The 19792-nt window shown below is 46.9% G+C and overlaps 1 protein-coding gene across 1 annotated transcript in view; it reads right to left on the bottom strand.

The window, feature by feature from the left end:
- The window catches only part of LOC147633608 (uncharacterized), a 58091-nt gene that overhangs the window by 3303 nt on the left and 34996 nt on the right, over positions 1 to 19792 (bottom strand). Inside the window, exons 2-5 of the mRNA XM_086805746.1 lie at positions 5176 to 5726; positions 3386 to 5081; positions 2336 to 2411; positions 2092 to 2197 (exon numbers count right to left, since the gene is read on the bottom strand). Coding sequence (XP_086661872.1) covers positions 2092 to 2197; positions 2336 to 2411; positions 3386 to 5081; positions 5176 to 5726 — 2429 coding nt within the window. The remainder of the gene's footprint in view (positions 1 to 2091; positions 2198 to 2335; positions 2412 to 3385; positions 5082 to 5175; positions 5727 to 19792) is intronic.

Here is a 19792-nt window from a genome sequence, read left to right as displayed (position 1 = left end):
CTCTTATATAGAAGAAGAGGGCAGCCATGTGGGAGAGAGAGACTCAAGGAAGAAGCCTTGGAGCCTTGGAGGAGTTGCGCATCACCAAACGGCTAGGACAGATAGCCGTTGGCGCCCCGCCAACGGTCAAAAACTGCCGCCAACGGTCAGTTTGACCGTCCCCGTACGGACAGGGAACGCCATTCCCGGAACGCGTCCCCGGCGTCCCCGTCCTGCAGTCAGGCAGCCGTCCCCGTCCCTCCGTCCCGCGGACATCCCGCCCCCGTCCCACGCGTTCCCCGTCCCTAGGGTCCGTTCCCCCTGTCCCATGTCACTATGCTTAAAGAAGAGGCTACATCAGACCTTTGATATGAAGGATTTGGGTGATGCAAATCACATTTTGGGTATGCGGATACTTCGGTACAGAAATCAGTATGTGTTGTAAACTTGTATTTGTCTCAGAAGGAATACATTGGCAAAGTTTTGCAGAGGTTCAATATGGAAGGGGGGAAGAAGACTAGTACTCCTTTGCCTCCATATGTGAAACTCAGTGCTATGGACAGCCCACAGTCAGATAGTGACAGGGCTGATATGGCCAAGATTCCGTATGCTTCAGCATGTGGCAGTCTCATGTACGCCATGGTTGCTACCAGGCCGGACATTGCATTTGCAGTGGGAGTGGTTACTAGATACATGGCCAACCCTAGCAAGAAGCATTGGGAAGCAGTGAAAGGTGTCATGAGATACCTGAAGGGCACACAGGATATGTGCATCTGCTTTGGCAAACAGGATGCATTAGTGCATGGTTACACGGATTCGGATTATGCCGGTCATCCAGATAACCGGAAGTCTACTACCGGTTATGTGTTTACATTCACAGGAGGTGCTGTGTCATGGATATCCAGGATGCAAAAGTGCACTGTCTTATCTACTACAGAGGCCGAGTATATTGCAGCCACAGAGGCTTGCAAGGAGGCATTATGGCTATCTCGGTTAGTGGTTGATTTGGGTTTTACAGCGGATATTCCATTGTTGCATTGTGACAGTCAGAGTGCCATCCAGTTGGCAAAGAACCCTGTCTTTCATGCAAAGACGAAGCATGTGGATGTGAAGTATCACTTCATCAGAGAGGTGATAGAGAACAAGCTGATTCAGCTTGTCAAGATTCATACGGATGACAACCCGGCTGATCTGTTGACAAAGAGTTTGCCTCAAGAGCGGTTTGCTCATTGCAGACACTTGATGGGCATTGGATGAGGCCAGTTTCAGCCTTAATATGGCCTTGTATATTATCATGTACATGCTGATTTTTTCTTTTCCTTCATTTAAGGGCACATTGCCTTTAAGTGGGAGGTTGTTGGGGTAAAGGCATTATGCCCACCCTTATAGTGTGTACAAGCCCATAAGTTTTATAGTACATAGTACACTTGGTACTTTTAATGTACTAAGTGCACTATGTGCACTAGAGCAAATATACATGTGTGATAGGGGAGTCACACACTCATACTTTGTGAGTTGACTTATCCCCACATGTCTCTCTCTCTCTCTCTCCCTTCTTCTCTGTGTGTGTCTCCCACATGAAACCCTAACTCTCTACAGCTGAGCTTCTTTAGCTCCCTTCAAGTATCTGCCAATCAAGGGTATCCTCAAACCACCTTCAGATTGAATATGGGAGAGCTTAAGGCATTCCACAAGAGGCACCAGTATGCACCCCTGCCCCACCACACACACACTGCGCTTCCTCCATTTCCGTCCTGCTGGTGCACCTTCCCCCACAGCACCTAGCCCATGCTGCTCAACCCGCCCCCCAGCCCAACGCATCCCCCACCTCTCTCCTTGGTTTCTGTTGTGCATCCTCTCTTTGCCCCCACTATTTGCCTCTGTGTAACATGCCTTAACAACTAATTCCTATCAAATGCCACTTACACTTTTTAGAACATGTAAATATCTCACTCTCACTCCCTCTCCCAAGTCCATCCCCGTCTTTCCTTCCTCTCCTGTGTATGAATCTTAACCAAAAATGTTTGCTTGTCACCGAACGATATGTGCCTTTCTATCTCCAATTGAAAATGCACAAAGCGCAACATAGTCATAGCCGGTTAAAATATTTACCTGGCTTAGAAGGTGTAGCTTCAGCAAGTCTTCCTGTTAGCTGATTAACAACCTTCGTTACCTCAACAACCTGATTAGATAAGTAATAAACCTCATTCCTGAGACTCTGCCAAAAATCCAGAAATAACTTATCAGAACTTGAGCATCTAAACATTGAAGCCAGGTAAACTCAGTTCTCTTGAACAGTGCATTTCTTCTCAAAAGAAGTCGAGGATCCGATAACTAACTTCAAAAACCAACTTACTGACAATTCTTGCTTGATAGAATGATAGCTTGCAGTTAAACTTTTCTGCTGTCGAAGTCTCAAAAGTTTTTGCTTCCTGCAAACACTAGGACCTTTCAAAACAGTGGCTGCACATATTTACACATGATTTCAAAGAAGTTTCTAGCCCAAGGGGGATCAAAAGGGACCTATCTTGAGTTCTTCTAAGGCATAACAATCCTAAGTTCAATTAGCCACTAGAAGATAAAAATCCGGGATCCAAGCATGACAATCCTGAGTTTAGTACTTCCATAGGGATGGTACCCAAAACCATACAAGACAATATTTTGCACCCTTCTGCCCAGGACCTGTTGAAGGCAGAAATCAACAAAGATAACGGACACAAAAGTGGTATCAAAAAAAAACATAGAAGAGAAAACCTGGTAAATTCCCTTCAAGAAACTCAAGCTACCAGTAACGTGTACACAGGAGGCGGCACACACAAACGGGCCAAATCCCTCTTAGTCTGCAGCTTTTATAGCCTGAAATCGGAACCTCCCTCGTGGTCAGCCAGCTTTCTATAGGCTACTTTCAGCCTATACACAGCTGCAATAAGCTCACTCTAACGGTCTTTTGGTCCAACATAGGCTCTTGCAGGGTCCACCTAACAGGCGTACAGTTCTCAAGCGTATCTAAAGCCACCTTCACTCCCGTAAATACATCCTGCTCTGCCGATATTGGCAGGTTCTCAAGCATATCTAAAGCCACCTTCACTCCCGTAAATACCTCCTGCTCTGTCTACATTGGCCCTTCTTGTGCATGCCTCCTGCTTGTACTTGTGGGTGATGGGTGTACCACAACTCCACTAAGTAAGTGAGCCCAATATCTAAACCTGCACTATGCGGAACCCTTGAGATCTTTCATGTTACAATGCTTAACTAATGAGCATACAAATTTTTCTATGCATAAGATTGCGCACATGCCTGTATTGATAAGTCTAACCTACCTGTATATTAGCCTCCTTTACACATGTGACTAAAGTAGGGCAAAAGAAGCTTTGACAAATCACTCAAGGAAGGAGAAGTGACTGACCTGACAGCTTTTTTCAACTTCTTTAACAAGTCTTCATGTTTTTTCTCAGCAACTAGAGTATCATTAACCTTATCCAGAGTCTGCTTCAGGATTTGGACTGTCTCCTCCAAAGAAAGGGAGCGCTCTGGTCCTACAGCTGATGGCCTGTTGTCTTGAGTGAGAATTTCTAATGGGAATGGAAAGATGGCAGCATCTTGCCCTCCATCCAAATTCAGATTAGAGATATGAACCTCTGAATCACCATCTTGAATAGACGGCTGCAGATTGACAAGAGCATCACTTTTTCTCTCTTCTGCTCTGGGTGTTTCTTCTGACCCAGAGGCATGTATAATAAATGTCTCAGACACAGGGATATTTGCATCTTCGTCTCTGTTTGGCAGTGTCCCAGTGCAGACAATGCCTGTGGCGTCCAGTTCAGCCTCCTCTATATTCACTGTTGCAGGTACCAAAACCACATCTCTGTTCGCTTCTTTCAAAATAGGGGCCTCAGCAAAAACCATCTCAGATCTGAATGCATTTACAAATTCTTCTTTACCTTGCAATGGCAGTGTACATACTATGCCCTTGTCATGCACTTCTTGAGCAATAGACTTCTTTGGCATTGCATCTAGGCCTTTCACTTCACTAGCATTCAACTTCTCTACGATCCCACCCACATCTTTCACTTCCTCTGGAATAATGCTTGTATCTTTCACATCATCCTCAATCAACATCTCTGAAATCATTCCCGTGTCTTTCCTTTCATCAGCATTCAACATCTCTGGGATCAAACACGTGTCTTTCACTCCATCAGCATTCAACGTCTCTAAGATCATGCCCGTGTCTATCCTAGCATTCAACCTCTCTAGGATCATGCCTGTTTCTTTCACTTCATGAGGATTCAACTTCATGGTCGCATCTTTCAATTCATCAGCATTCAACATCTCTCGGATCATGCCCGTGTCTTTCACTTCATGAACATTCAACTTCATGGCCATGTCTTTCATTTCATCATCATGCAGCTTCTCCGGTATTAAACCCATGTCTCTCACTTCATCAGCATTCAATTCCATGCCCTTGTCTTTCACTTCATTAGCATATAGCTTCTCTGAGATCATGACTGAATATTTTACTTCATCAGGATTCAACTTTTCTGGGCCTACTACTGAGGATGTCAGAGGCATTATCTCACCTGAAATAGTACTGTGACCAAAAGAGGGAGCAACCTTGACATGATCTTGGCCTTCATCTTTTGCCAGATCTGGAATTTTGTTGTTATGAGGAGTCTGAGCAACCTTGATATGATCCCCATGTCCCATCAAACCAGAAGCCAACAAAGCAATAGGATTGTGACCATGATTATCTGGTGAAGTTCTGCATTCACTTGTCTGGGATACAAAAGTTGATGTGTCATTCCCTGTTCCATTTGTTTCTTGGCCAGCGGGTGTGTCCTTCTGGCTGTAATATTCTGATACTCTGACCACAGAATCATGAGCCTTCTCATCATCGCTCGAACTCATGCCAGAGTTAAGTAAAGTGTCTCCAGCAATGCACCCCAAATGCCTGGTGAGTGCAGTAGACTGCTCCAACCGTGCAAGATCCAAGCTCAACTTCTGCTGCAGGCATGTATCCTCTGCATCCATAGTAATCCCAGGTGCATTACACTGCTCCAGCTCCAGGCCTGACTTGATCTTGTTAGCCCTTTCAGAAGGTTTCCCTGCCAAAACACAACTTGAAGATCAGTTTTCATTCATGTAGAATCTACCCTATATCATGTGAGATGTCAACAAGAGTTTAATCCAGCAGCTTACCCTCAATGCTTGCATTAGATGCCACAATTTCTGTGTCATTTTGTGAAACTATGGACATGGCTCTTGTAGAATCCGACAGTTTTAGTTGAACTGATTGAGGTGGTTTAGCTTCCTTCACATTAAGGATGGACCTGCCACTTGCAGATGAAAGGTCCTTTGAAGATGTAGCCAACTCCTTTAATGATAGCCACCCTTTCCGCTTGGTTTTCTTGGCAGTGCTACCTGGGCTTTCAGTGGAAAACCTGTTAGAAGAAAAAAGCAGCTCATTGTTCAAAATTTTGTTCACTTGGGGCACCCTTTCTGGCATGGAAACATCAAGGCCTTGGCTTAGCTCAGACAGTTTGTTGCGTGCCGCCACTTCAGTCAGCTTTGTTTTCACATAAGCCTTTGGAGTGCCTGACTTCACGTTTTCAAATGAGCAGTAATTGCAAACATACGCAATGCTGTTGTTAGAGGCAGCTACCCCTTTGGCTGCAGTAGACCGCTTCTTCGATTTCCTACCTCTGACACGGACTGAACAGTTTATTCCAACCTGAAGAATGGATTCACACCTGGTTGAAAATGAAAGGAATCAATATTGAAGTAAATTATAACAATTATAGAATGAAAAATATGGTCCCTTTCATATCACAATTTTCTTTTTTTCCAGAAAAGAGATCCTTCTATTAGTTAAAAATCAAGCAGCCATAGGCTAAATGTACATGCTTAGAACCCTCCAAAGAGGCAAAGTAGGAACTCGGGAGGGTGGCCCCCTCCCTGACTGCTGCTCTTGGAGGAGCTTACCTCATACAACGGAAGAAGAAAGGGCAGGACCCGGGGGGGGGGGGGGGGGGGGGGGGGGGGGGGGAGGCGACCATGTGTAGAAAGGCCTCTCACCGTCTACGCATGCTATCCGAAGCTCCCTGAACTTCCCCCACTAGCCGCGGGCGGTATGAATGATCTCGGTCCATATGGAACGGATGGACTCAGCAGGAGGGGGGAGTGCCCTCAATGGCCTCACTGCAACCAGCCTGCCATATATGCCATGCAGCAATGCTGCTGATGATTTCCCGTCTCTGACTAGTCCCCAGAGACCACGGCTCTGACGATCTGTCGTATAGTATCAATCCTGCAGTAAGAAAGGTCCTCCTGCTCGCTCCTCATAGGAGACAGCAAGGCCAGTCTTAAGTCATCCAGACTACTGCCCCCCAGGTGAGTGTGTGTGGAGCGGCCCGTACGATCGTGCAGAGGCGAAGGCTCGTCTACCAAACCTGTTGCACTCTGGGGCAGTCCCAAAGGCAGTGCCACTGCAACTCTGTTGAGATGGCTGCATGGCACGCACTGTGTTGGCCGTCCTCCAATGGCCACCCAAGTGCCAACGGCGAGCCGGCGGTGGGCTAATTGCCAGAGGAAGAGTGCAATCTTCCTCGGCCAATAGCTGTCCCACAAGCACTTCCAAAGATCTCTGAGGAAGCGGAGAGAATTGAGCTGCCGCTGCCAGGGTACCATCAATCTCACAAATCTGGATCCTCCACCCCATCCTCACCATGTAGTGAAAGAAGGGGGTGTCGGGCTCTCCGGGCTGAAAGGGTCCTGCCACTCCCACTTGCCTGGATCCCACTAGAGGTCAGCTCACCTAGACTCGAAGTCGTCAAGATCTGTCATGGACCACCTTGGCTGGAGGAGGGTCAATGTGAAACTAATGATCATGGAAACCAATAATCCTCACCCGCTGCAGAGATCTGCCACTGAAATCCTCAGTGGGCAAAAGGGTCAGCCAGCCCTGAGGGCCTACCGAGGATTGCTAAGGGGATATCATGGCGAGTGAAGGAGCCGAACCACTCCCGGGCAGGATGATCTGCCCTCTACCCTGTATCCCAGCAAGGTGTCTTTCCTGTGTCTCTGGTGGGAGCCTCCTGAAGCTACACCACTCCCAAAGGCTAAGGGGGTCCTGTACTACAGAGCCCCTATGCAATGTGAGCGCAGGTTCCAAAGGGGTTTGGCTTGAGGTGACCCCAAGCTCTGATCAAACTAGCTGCGAACCGGTCCTCAAAAGAGGAGCTGAGGCCATGTGTGCGGACCTTAATGAAGATCTACCTCACATTAGGGGTCCAAGGTCCACCAAGAGATGGGGTGCACACCAAAATCCGAGTGCAGAGGAAATCCTTCAAGGGCTCACGCCCTGGCTGATGGCCTCGAGCAACCAACTTCCCGGAAGGGCTATGCTCTGAATAGCTGGATCAATCATGCCCAATCCTCCACAATGTCCAGGCTGGATAAGAACCCTCCAGGCCACCTTGGCCATTGCCAGTTGATCGTCGATCCCTGCCCAAAGGAAATTTTGGGAGGCATGCCCGGGAAAACGTGAGGCGTGCCCAGGAAAACGCCCAGCACAACCAGCAGGAAGTAATGTAACACATGGTGACCAGATCACCTGGTTGGCCACCACCACACAACCAGCGAGGGAGAGCTCGGCGGTGGTCCAGTAAAGGAGCTTCTTCCAAATGCTCAGAAGAAGAGCGGCAAGCTGCCGCTCTGGCGAGATCGATCCCCACCTAATCAAAGGGTGCCATTGGGTATCCACTGAAAAGACTCACTTGGACGCCAAGCCAAGGTGGGTGAGGATCCAACCCAAAAACCTGACGACATGTGCCAATTGTTCTACGCACCTGAGGCCTAACAAAGTCCTCGATTGCTTGTGCAAATCTCTGAAGGTTTCCCCTCCTCTCCTGAAAGGTTGTATCATCGCAAACTTTGAGTCTAGGGGCTCGTCCTGAGATCGTATGGGGAGACGAAGACCCTATAGCCTTGTTCCCCAAGCGCACAAAAAATTGCTCATCGCCTCGTCAACAAAGAGGAAGTGGAAGGGAGCGAGACGACACCCCTGATGAACTCATCCCGTGATTCGAAATATGTCCCCAATGGCCCCCCTAGTAAGGAGCTGGAGGCTCTGCCGCAGGCTTTCTCCAAATCTAGGAGTAGCACTGCCATATCTTCATGTCGAATGTGGGGGCCACCTACCATGAAATGAAGATGTTATCCAAGATGCTCTTATCTTGGATGAATCGTATTTGTGCACCATGAATCAAATCCGGGAGGTGAGGCTTAAGGTGGCAGTTAATGGCTTTGGCAAGGAATTTGTAGGCACTCCCAGGGAGGGTGATGGGACGCCACTGGCATACCTCCAAACAGTCACCACCCTCCGTGGGAATCAAGTGCATAAGCCCTCCCATATCCCTTCCCGCATTTGGCCAATGATCATAATCTCATTGAAGGCGGCCCGAAAACCAACCTCCATGAGGTCCCAACGATGAAGAAAGAGGAAAATTGACACGCCATCCACTCCAAGGCACTTGCCGCGAAGCAAGGCCTGAAGTGCATCACTCAGCTCCTCACTCAACAGGGGCGAGCTCAAGAAGCTCTAAAGACTAGAGGAGACGACCTTGAGGCTTGAGCGTGTGCTGCCCCACTCTCTCTCTCTCGCTCCCTCGATCTAGGGTGAGGGGCTTTGACTGATTGACAAAACTAATGAAAGTTTCGACTTTTACTACCTTATGGGCAAGTAAAAACTCCCCACCTGGTGTTCTATGTGAAGGAGATAGCACATGCGGAAGCATAAACAGTAAACATATGAGAGAGTGCAAAGGAGATTGAGAGAGTTGGACAAGATCACGTTTTATAACAACACTAAAGCTTGCTGCTTTACAATGGCAATGGCCAGCAACTGAATGTTGAACTATGTGCAAGGGAAATTGATGAAGGATTGAATAATGGGGAACTCCTTATATAGTGCATGAGTGAGCTGGCCGACTGGCTCTAGGGCTAGGCGACTGTTCACAAGACAAATAAATAGGAGAAATACAATAAATGCCAGATAAATGGTAAAGCCCCAGAAAACTGAGATGCACAATTCTAACACCCCCTCTGCAGCTCATAGTGTGCAAGAGTCGAAAGAAGATAAGTCGATGAAGATGCAACCATGGACCCTCCAACATCGTGAATACTGGAATCACCTAAGAGAGAGCACACACCAACCTGTTTCCTCGAAACAAGATGCCACCACGAACAACAAGGAACTTTGCTTGGCCACGAATTCCTACACAAGTGTGCAGTGAACTCCAAAAAATAGATGATGAGCTACTGGACACACCGCGCCCATAATCCCCAATAGTGGACAGGAACTGATCACGTCCCAAAAGCCTCGAACAATGAACTTGGAACAGATCTAGTTCATAATCTCTGTTGTACCAAAGATAACCATGTCCTGCTAGATGTCTAATGCTTGGAACTCCGAATCACGGTCCCCATGCACCAGTAAGTGGAGCAATAATCAGCCCCCTCTCCCACACCCACAAGCCTCTTCTTGTTGGGGTAAAGGCATTATGCCCACCCTCACTGTGTGTACTAGCCCATGTGTTTTATAGTACATAGTACACTTAGTACTTTTAATGTACTAAGTGCACTATGTGTACTAGAGCAAATATACATGTGTGATAGGGGAGTCACAAATTCATTCCATGAGTTGACTTAATCCCACATCTCTCTCTCTCTCTCCCTTCTTCTCTGTGTATGTCTCCCACATGAAACCCTAACTCTCTCCCTTCAACTGGTATCAGAGCCTGCGTGTACTGTACGGACCTGCGTGCTGCATCAGAACTGGTCGCGTGGGTGTGTTGCTTGGGCAGAAGCTTGTGTAGGTGCTAAGGCACATGTGAAGCTGCTGTGTGCAGAACAGGGCAAACCAGCTCGAGGTACGCCAGCATTGGAGAAGTGCGCCAGCCTGTCTGCGCTTAAACCATTGATCACTCGCAGCCGCAGCTATTGCCAGAGCCAGGCCTGCCCTCGCCATGACCATCACTTGTGCACGTTTGTGCGCTTACAGGACCAATAGTGATATAAGAGCCGCCGCCATCCAGTCCCTTCAACTGGGCGGATACGCGCACGCAGGGAGGCGGGCGTCCATACTCAGGCGAACACGCCTACGAGCGAGCTGTCGAAGCCAGGCTGGGCGAGCACAACCCGCCACCACAGAGCGCCTCCGGCACGTTTACGTGTCCCCGTATAGCTCCCACCGCCCACACGCAGCCCCTTCGGACAAAGTCGTTCACACCTGCACGACTCTCCAACCGAGGTCTTGAAGGTCACCTTGTACGCCTGCACCTTCCCCATGCTGCTGCCCGCAGGCTTCAGCCCGAAGGCCAAATTCACATTGGAGAAACGAGGCAACCACAGAAGCGGGCTTCAGAGCACCAGCATCAGCTCCTTCACGAGTTAGCAAATTCGACAACCCCTTTCTGCAACATAAATCAGAAATTGCCTGAGGTATTTGCTTCAATCATCAATTGAGCAGGTACAATCATCAATTGAGCAGGTACAATCATCAATTGAGCAGGTACAGCTCCAAATTGCTCAGATTCTGAGCAAAATTGGCAACAATTAGGTGACATTGGTCACATTCAGGATCAATTTGGAGAAAATTGGATGTCAAAATTTGGGGCTTTTGATGTAATTGTGCCATTGGGCATTCATACATGCTGTATGATGTGAGCAATCTCCCATTTGGGGCAAAATTGCAGGAAATTAAAGTGCAAATCTAAGGGCTTTTGTGCCAATTGGGTTGATTTGCATGCAGGCACTGGCATTTGATGCTTTGGGCAATGTGTTGATGTCTGTCAAGCACTCAATGTGCCTGTAAATCAAGGGGCTTTTATGTATTGGATGTATATGTGGCCAGGGGGAAGCATTGTGAAGACTCGGATGCCTTCATGTGCGTTAATGTACCATGTATGATCAAACATTGATCTTGAATCAAGGGGCTTTTCAAGATTTTATGCTTGTTGAGCTTGGCAAAGCAGCAGGGAAGACTTTCATGCCTTGAACCCTCAGAAATCCACTTGCAGTCAAGGGGCTTTTGCTCAATTTCTGTCCGGGACTGTTGTATGCAGTGGTGAGGACTGTCAAGGTCTGATTTTCACTCATTTGGACAGCCAGGAGAGCATTTACTGCTGCTGTACTTGCTGGTACAGATTTGGTACAACTTTGTACAAGTTTTGGCATGGCTGTACATTGATTTGAGTAAGGAAAAGGCTCATTTTCAGCTACTGTACTTGCCAGTACAGGTTTGGTACATCATTGGTGAGCACTTAGTACTGTTGTACAGTACTCTGAAAGGGGAACAAAGCACATCTAAGGTGCTGTCCTAAATCTGCAGCAACCAGATTTTGGTGATTTTATCACAAACAGTGGGAGTAGAGTTCCATTTGTGCTTCCGCAGTGGGAGATAAACTTTGGGAGAACAACTGTGAGCACTTTGTGTGCTTTGGTGCAATGTTTGCACATCTTGCAGGGAGTCAGGCATTGACTGTGTCAAAGGTTGCATATTGCTATGGCAACCACAGGTGAGAGCTCTTCATTGCTTCACATCAAGAAGCTTGAAGGCTCACAAAATTATGACATTTGGCAAACCCAGTGTTATAATGTGTTGCTCCAGAAGAAGCAGCACAAGCCCATCAAAGAAAGGGGTGTAATGCCCGCTTCTCTTACTGCTGAAGAATGGGAAGATATGGATGAGCGGGCAAGATCCACCATCATGTTGTCTGTGTCAGACACTTTACTTTTCAGCATTCGTGAAGAGAAGACAGCTTGGGGAATGTGGCACAGATTGCAGGACTTTTATGCCCAGCAAAGTGCCTCAAGCAAAGTGTATTGGTTGAAGAAACTCATAGGTCTTCAAATGAAGGAAGGGGCGTCTATGACAACCCATCTAAATGACTTTAATGGTATTGTCAGCCAGGTCATCAATCAAAAGTTGGCAATGGACGATGAGTTCAAAGCCACCTTTCTCTTATGCACTTTGCCAGAGAGTTGGGACACATTCAGGACAGCCACTAGCAATTCAAATGCTATGATGTCATATGCAGATGTGGAGGGTGCTCTCCTTCAAGAGGACATGAACAGGAAGAACAACTCTGTTGGAAAGTCCAATGCAATGAATGCACGTGGGAGATCCAAGCAAAGGGGTAAAAGCCAAGAATGGGGAAGCAGCAAGTCCCGCTCCAAAAAGGACTTGGAATGCCATTATTGTGGCAAGAAGGGACATATCAAAAAGCAATGCTACAAATGGAGAAATGATCAAAAGGAAAAGGGCAAAGGAAAAGACAAAGACAAAGATGAAGCCAAAGATGCAAAGCCAAAGGGCAAAAGTGGAGTCAAGATTGAAGAAGTCAATGTGTCACATGCAGGTGACAGTGAGGATGAAGTCCTATTCACATCTTCACTTGATGCCCATTCACTTCGTGCAGGAGATGGTCATGGTATGCACTCATGGATCATTGATTCAACTGCCTCCTTTCATGTCACTGGTTGCAGAGACTTGTTTGTCAAGTATACTGCTGGCAATGAAGGAGTAGTTTATTTGGGTGACAACCATGCATGCAAGATTCTTGGCAGAGGTGATGTGAGGGTTGTGTTTTCAGATGGCTCACAGCTTATGCTCCATGATGTCAAGCATGTGCCTGAGATCAAGAAGAACCTGCTTTCTACTGGACAGCTTAATGATGCGGATTATGTTACCACATTTGGTCGTGGAAAGTGGAAGATTAGTAAGGGCTCACTGGTTGTTGCCAGAGGCTCTAAGGTGGACACTCTTTACTTCATGCATGCTGGTGTTTGTCACCATGCTAATGTAAATGCAACCGAGCTGCCGGAAATTTCTATGTGGCATAGCGGGTTGGGACACATGAGTGTCAAAGGAATGGAGCAATTGTCTCGTTTTGGTTACTTGCCTTCTCTAAAGTTCTCAAGTTTTCAGTTTTGTGACCATTGTATATATGGCAGGCAACTCCAGTGCCCCCACAAGAAAGCTCTTGGACAGAAAGATGCTCAGTTAGAGCTTGTGCATATAGATGTATGTGAGATGCCTCAGCTTTCTTTGGGAGGGGCAAAATATTTTGTGTCATTTATTGACAATGCCACACGCAAGGTGTGGGTTTATCCTCTTCATTTGAAGAGTGATACATTCTCAGTGTTTCAGAAGTTTGTTGCTCTTGTTGACAATCAAATTGCAAAACACTGAAGGCTTTGCGTTCCGACATTGGTGGAGAGTATATGTCCAAACAGTTTCAGGACTTTTGTGATGCTAAAGGCATCAAGAGGGAGCTCTCTACTCCTTATGATCCTCCACAAAACGGGACAGCAGAGAGGATGAACAGGGGTCCGTTCTACGTTGTCGCATGCTGCCTTACCTCATGGTTTTTGGGCTCAAGCTGTTATGACAGCCGTTAGTCTTAAACAGGTCACCTAACACGAGGCTTGGTGGGAAAGTGCCAGAGGAAGTATGGACAGGAAAGCCTCCGTCATACAAGCACTTGAGAGTGTTTGGTTGCGTTGTGTACGTGCACATACGCAGGGAAATACGCACCAAACTTGATCCTAAGTCTCACAAATGCATATTCCTAGGATATGGTGACATAGGTGAAATGGGGTACAGACTTTGGGATCCAGTGAATAGAAAGATTATACGCAGCAATGATGTCATTTTTGATGAAACATGCATGTATAAGGAGCCTGCAAGGCAACAGGAGCATGGCAGAGTCATCTTTGATGATGATGGACATCATGGACAACAACCAAGGGCTGTAAATCAGCCATTACAGCAGCAAAACCAGCCCTTAAATGGTGCTGGAAATGGTCCAAATGGACAGCCAGAGATGGCAAAAGATATCCCTATGGATATCCCACAGTTAGAGGAGATACCGGGCATGATCTTTCAACCTTATGGCATGGAACAGCAGCAACCAATAGGTGATATGCAGGCTGGACAGCAACCTGCAAATGATGGTCATTGGGTACGGAGGTCCACAAGACCCTCCAGAGCCCCTGACAGGTTTGTTCCAGGGGTTGACTACTTGATGCTCACTGACTGTGGGGAGCCCTCATGTTATAAGGAGGCTTTACAGAGGGCAGACAAGGCTTTTTGGGAGCGTGCTATGAAGTCAGAGATGGATTCTCTGCACAAAAATGGAACATGGAAGTTGGTGCATTTGCCTACAGGCAAGAAGGTTTTGCCATGCAAGTGGGTTTACAGGCTCAAAGTTGCACCTGATGCAAAGCCAAGATACAAAGCCAGGTTAGTGGCTAAGGACTTCAAGCAGGAATATGGTGTGGACTTTGATGAGATCTTCTCTCCAGTGGTCAAAATGACCACACTTAGCTGCATTAGGTTTGGTTGCTCATGATGATCTCGATTTGATTCAGATGGATGTGAAGACTGCTTTTCTTCACGGTGATCTCCATGAGGAGATATATATGCAACAGCCAGAGGGTTATGCAGTGAATGGAAAGGAGAAGCTTGTATGCAAGCTGAAAAAGAGTCTTTATGGGCTCAAACAGGCACCAAGGGAATGGTATCATAAATTTGATACATTCATGAAATCCCAAGATTTCAGGAGGAGTGACATAGATCACTACTTATACACCAAGAAAGCTTTGGATGGCAGTCTATTGATCCTCATCTTGTATGTTGATGATATGTTGATTGTCGGGAAATCTCGTAAAGAGATGAATGCCTTGAAGAAGAGGCTGCATCAAACCTTTGATATGAAGGATTTGGGTGATGCAAATCACATTTTGGGTATGCGGATACTTCGAGACAGAAATCAGCATGTGTTGTATTTGTCTCAAAGGGAATACATTGGCAAAGTTTTGCAGAGGTTCAATATGGAAGGGGGGAAGAAGACTAGTACTCCTTTGCCTCCATATGTGAAACTCCGTGCTAAGGACAGCCCACAGTCGGATAGTGACAGGGCTGATATGGCCAAGATTCCGTATGCTTCAGCTTGTGGCAATCTCATGTATGCCATGGTTGCCACCAGGCCGGACATTGCATTTGCAGTGGGAGCGGTTTCTAGATACATGGCCAAACCTAGCAAGAAGCATTGGGAAGCAGTGAAAGGTGTCATGAGATACCTGAAGGGCACACAGGATATGTGCATATGCTTTGGCAAACAGGATGCATTAGTGCATGGTTACACAGATTCGGATTATGCCGGTCATCCAGATAACCGGAAGTCTACCACGGGTTATGTGTTTACATTCACAGGAGGTGCTGTGTCATGGATATCCAGGATGCAGAAGTGCACTGCCTTATCTACTACAGAGGCCGAGTATATTGCAGCCACCACAGAGGCTTGCAAGGAGGCATTATGGCTATCTCGGTTAGTGGTTGATTTGGGTTTTACAGCGGATATTCCATTATTGCATTGTGACAGTCAGAGTGCCATCCAGTTGGCAAAGAACCCTGTCTTTCATGCAAAGACGAAGCATGTGGATGTGAAGTATCACTTCATCAGAGAGGTGATAGAGAACAAGCTGATTCAGCTTGTCAAGATTCATACGGATGACAACCCGGCTGATCTGTTGACAAAGAGTCTGCCTCCAGAGCAGTTTGCTCATTGCAGACACTTGATGGGCATTGGATGAGGCCAGTTTCAGCCTTGATATGGCCATGTATATTATCATGTACATGCTGATTTTTTCTTTTCCTTCATTTAAGGGCACATTGCCTTTAAGTGGGAGGTTGTTGGGGTAAAGGCATTATGCCCACGCTTATAGTGTGTACAAGCCCATAAGTTTTATAGTACATAGTACACTTGGTACTTTTAATGTACTAAGTGCACTCTGTGCACTAGAGCAAATATACATGTGTGATAGGGGAGTCACACACTCATTCCATGAGTTGACTTATTCCCACATCTCTCTCTCTCTCTCTCTCTCTTCTTCTGTGTGTATGTCTCCCACATGAAACCCTAACTCTCTCCCTTCAACTGGTATCAGAGCCTGCGCGTACTGTACGGACTTGCGTGCTGCATCAGAACTGGTCGCCTGGGTCTACTGCATGGGCAGAAGCTTGTGTAGGTGCTAAGGCACATGTGAAGCTGCTGTGTGCAGAACAGGGCAAACCAGCTCGAGGTACGCCAGCATTGGAGAAGTGCGTCAGCCTGTCTGCGCTTAAACCATTGATCACTCGCAGCCACAGCTATTGCCAGAGCCAAGCCTGCCCTCGCCATCACCATCACTTGTGCACGTTTGTGCGCTTACAGGACCAATAGTGATATTAGAGCCGCCGCCATCCAGTCCCTTCAACTCGGCGGATACGCGCAGGCAGGCAGGCGGGCGTCCACACTCAAGCGAACACGCCTACGAGCGAGCCCTCGAAGCCAGGCTGGGCGAGCACAACCCGCCACCACAGAGCGCCTCCGGCACGTTTACGTGTCCCCGTATAGCTCCCACCACCCACACGCAGCCCCTTCAGAGTCGTTCACACCTGCACGACTCTCCAACCGGGGTCTTGAAGGTCACCTTGTACGCCTGCACCTTCCCCATGCTACTGCCTCCAGGCTTCAGCCCGAAGGCCAGATTCACATTGGAGAAAGGAGGCAACCACAGAAGCGGGCTTGAGAGCAGCAGCATCAGCTCCTTCACGAGTAGGCAAATTCGACAAGCCCTTTCTGTAACATAAATCAGAAATTGCCTGAGGTATTTGCTTCAATTTTGCAATTTGCATGTCCAATCATCAATTGAGTAGGTACAATCATCAATTGAGCAGGTACAGGTCCAAATTGCTCAGATTCTGAGCAAAATTGGCAACAATTAGGTGACATTGGTCACATTCAGGATCAATTTGCAGGAAATTGGATGTCAAAATTTGGGACTTTTGATGTAATTGTGCCATTGTGGCATTCATACATGCTGTATGATGTGAGCAATCTCCCATTTGGGGCTAAAATGCAGGAAATTGGAGTGCAAATCAAAGGGCTTTTGTGCCAATTGGGTTGATTTGCATGCAGGCACTGGCATTTGATGCTTTGGGCAATGTGTTGATGCCTGTCAAGCACTCAATGTGCCTGTAAATCAAGGGGCTTTTATGTATTGGATGTATATGTGGCCAAGGGGAAGCATTGTGAAGACTCTGGATGCCTTCATGTGCGTTAATGTACCATGTATGATCAAAAATTGATCTTGAATCAAGGGGCTTTTCAAGATTTTATGCTTGTTGAGCTTGGCAAAGCAGCAGGGAAGACTTTCATGCCTTGAACCCTCAGAAATCCACTTGCAGTCAAGGGGCTTTTGCTCAATTTTTGTCCGGGACTGTTGTATGCAGTGGTGAGGACTGTCAAGGTCTGATTTTCACTCATTTGGACAGCCAGGAGAGCATTTACTGCTGCTGTACTTGCTGGTACAGATTTAGTACAACTTTGTACAAGTTTTGGCATGGCTGTACATTGATTTGAGTGAGGAAAAGGCTCATTTTCAGCTGCTGTACTTGCCGGTACAGGTTTGGTAATCATTGGTGAGCACTTAGTACTGTTGTACAGTACTCTGAAAGGGGAACAAAGCACATCTAAGGTGCTGTCCTAAATCTGCAGCAACCAGATTTTGGTGATTTTATCACATACAGTGGGAGTAGAGTTGCATTTGTGCTTCCGCAGTGGGAGATAAACATTGGGAGAACAACTGTGAGCACTTTGTGTGCTTTGGTGCAGTGTTTGCACATCTTGCAGAGGCAGTCAGGCATTGACTGTGTCAAAGGTTGCATATTGCTATGGCAACCACAGGTGAGAGCTCTTCATTGCTTCACATCAAGAAGCTTGAAGGCTCACATAATTATGACATTTGGCAAACCCAGTGTTATAATGTGTTGCTCCAGAAGAAGCAGAAGAAGCAGGACAAGCCCATCAAAGAAAGGGGGGTAATGCCCGCTTCTCTTACTGCTGAAGAATGGGAAGATATGGATGAGCTGGCAAGATCCACCATCATGTTGTCTGTGTCAGACACATTACTTTTCAGCATACGTGAAGAGAAGACAGCTTGGGGAATGTGGCAAAGATTGCAGGACTTGTATGCCCAGCAAAGTGCCTCAAGCAAAGTGTATTGGTTGAAGAAACTCATAGGTCTTCAAATGAAGGAAGGGGCGTCAATGGTGGAGAGTATATGTCCAAACAATTTCAGCACTTTTGTGATGCTAAAGGCATCAAGAGGGAGCTCTCTACTCCTTATGATCCTCCACGAAACGGGACAGCAGAGAGGATGAACAGGACCATTCAGGAGAAGGTCCGTTCTATGTTGTCGCATGCTGCATTACCTCATGGTTTTTGGGCTGAAGCTCTTATGACAGCCGTTCATCTTATAAACAGGTCACCTAACACGAGGCTTGGTGGGAAAGTGCCAGAGGAAGTATGGACAGGAAAGCCTCCGTCATACAAGCACTTGAAGAGTGTTTGGTTGCGTTGCGTACGTGCACATACGCAGGGAAATACGCACCAAACTTGATCCTAAGTCTCACAAATGCATATTCCTAGGATATGGTGACATAGGTGAAATGGGGTATAGACTTTGGGATCCAGTGAATAGAAAGATTATACGCAGCAATGATGTCATTTTTGATGAAACATGCATGTATAAGGAGCCTGCAAGGCAACAGGAGCATGGCAGAGTCATCTTTGATGACAATGGACATCATGGACAACAACCAAGGGCTGTAAATCAGCCATTACAGCAGCAAAACCAACCCTTAAATGGTGCTGGAAATGGTCCAAATGGACAGCCAGAGATGGCAAAAGATATCCCTATGGATATCCCACAGTTAGAGGAGATACCGGGCATGATCTTTTAACCTTATGGCATGGAACAGGAGCCACCAATAGGTGATATGCAGGCTGGACAGCAACCTGTAAATGATGGTCATTGGGTACGGAGGTCCACAAGACCCTCCAGAGCCCTTGACAGGTTTGTTCCAGGGGTTGACTACTTGATGCTCACTGACTGTGGGGAGCCCTCATGTTATAAGGAGGCTTTACAGAGGGCAGACAAGGCTCTTTGGGAGCGTGCTATGAAGTCAGAGATGGATTCTCTGCACAAAAATGGAACATGGAAGTTGGTGCATTTGCCTACAGGCAAGAAGGTTTTGCCATGCAAGTGGGTTTACAGGCTCAAAGTTGCACCAAGATACAAAGCCAGGTTAGTGGCTAAGGGCTTCAAGCAGGAATATGGTGTGGACTTTGATGAGATCTTCTCTCCAGTGGTCAAAATGACCACACTTAGAGCTGTATTAGCTTTGGTTGCTCATGATGATCTCGATTTGATTCAGATGGATGTGAAGACTGCTTTTCTTCACGGTGATCTCCATGAGGAGATATATATGCAACAGCCAGGGGGTTATGCAGTGAATGGAAAGGAGAAGCTTGTATGCAAGCTGAAAAAGAGTCTTTATGGGCTCAAACAGGCACCAAGGGAATGGTATCATAAATTTGATACATTCATGAAATCCCAAGATTTCAGGAGGAGTGACATAGATCACTACTTATACACCAAGAAAGCTTTGGATGGCAGTCTATTGATCGTCATCTTGTATGTTGATGATATGTTGATTGCCGGGAAATCTCGTAAAGAGATGGATGCCTTAAAGAAGAGGCTGCATCAAACCTTTGATATGAAGGATTTGGGTGATGCAAATCACATTTTGGGTATGCGGATACTTCAGGACAGAAATCAGCATGTGTTGTATTTGTCTCAGAAGGAATACATTGGCAAAGTTTTGCGGAGGTTCAATATGGAAGGGGGGAAGAAGACTAGTACTCCT

This window comes from Cibotium barometz, chromosome 12 (assembly GCF_041138505.1).
Source record: "Cibotium barometz isolate CiBa-2024 chromosome 12, ASM4113850v1, whole genome shotgun sequence".
Classification (NCBI taxonomy): domain Eukaryota; kingdom Viridiplantae; phylum Streptophyta; class Polypodiopsida; order Cyatheales; family Cibotiaceae; genus Cibotium; species Cibotium barometz.
This window is presented reverse-complemented; position numbering and strand designations above follow the sequence as displayed.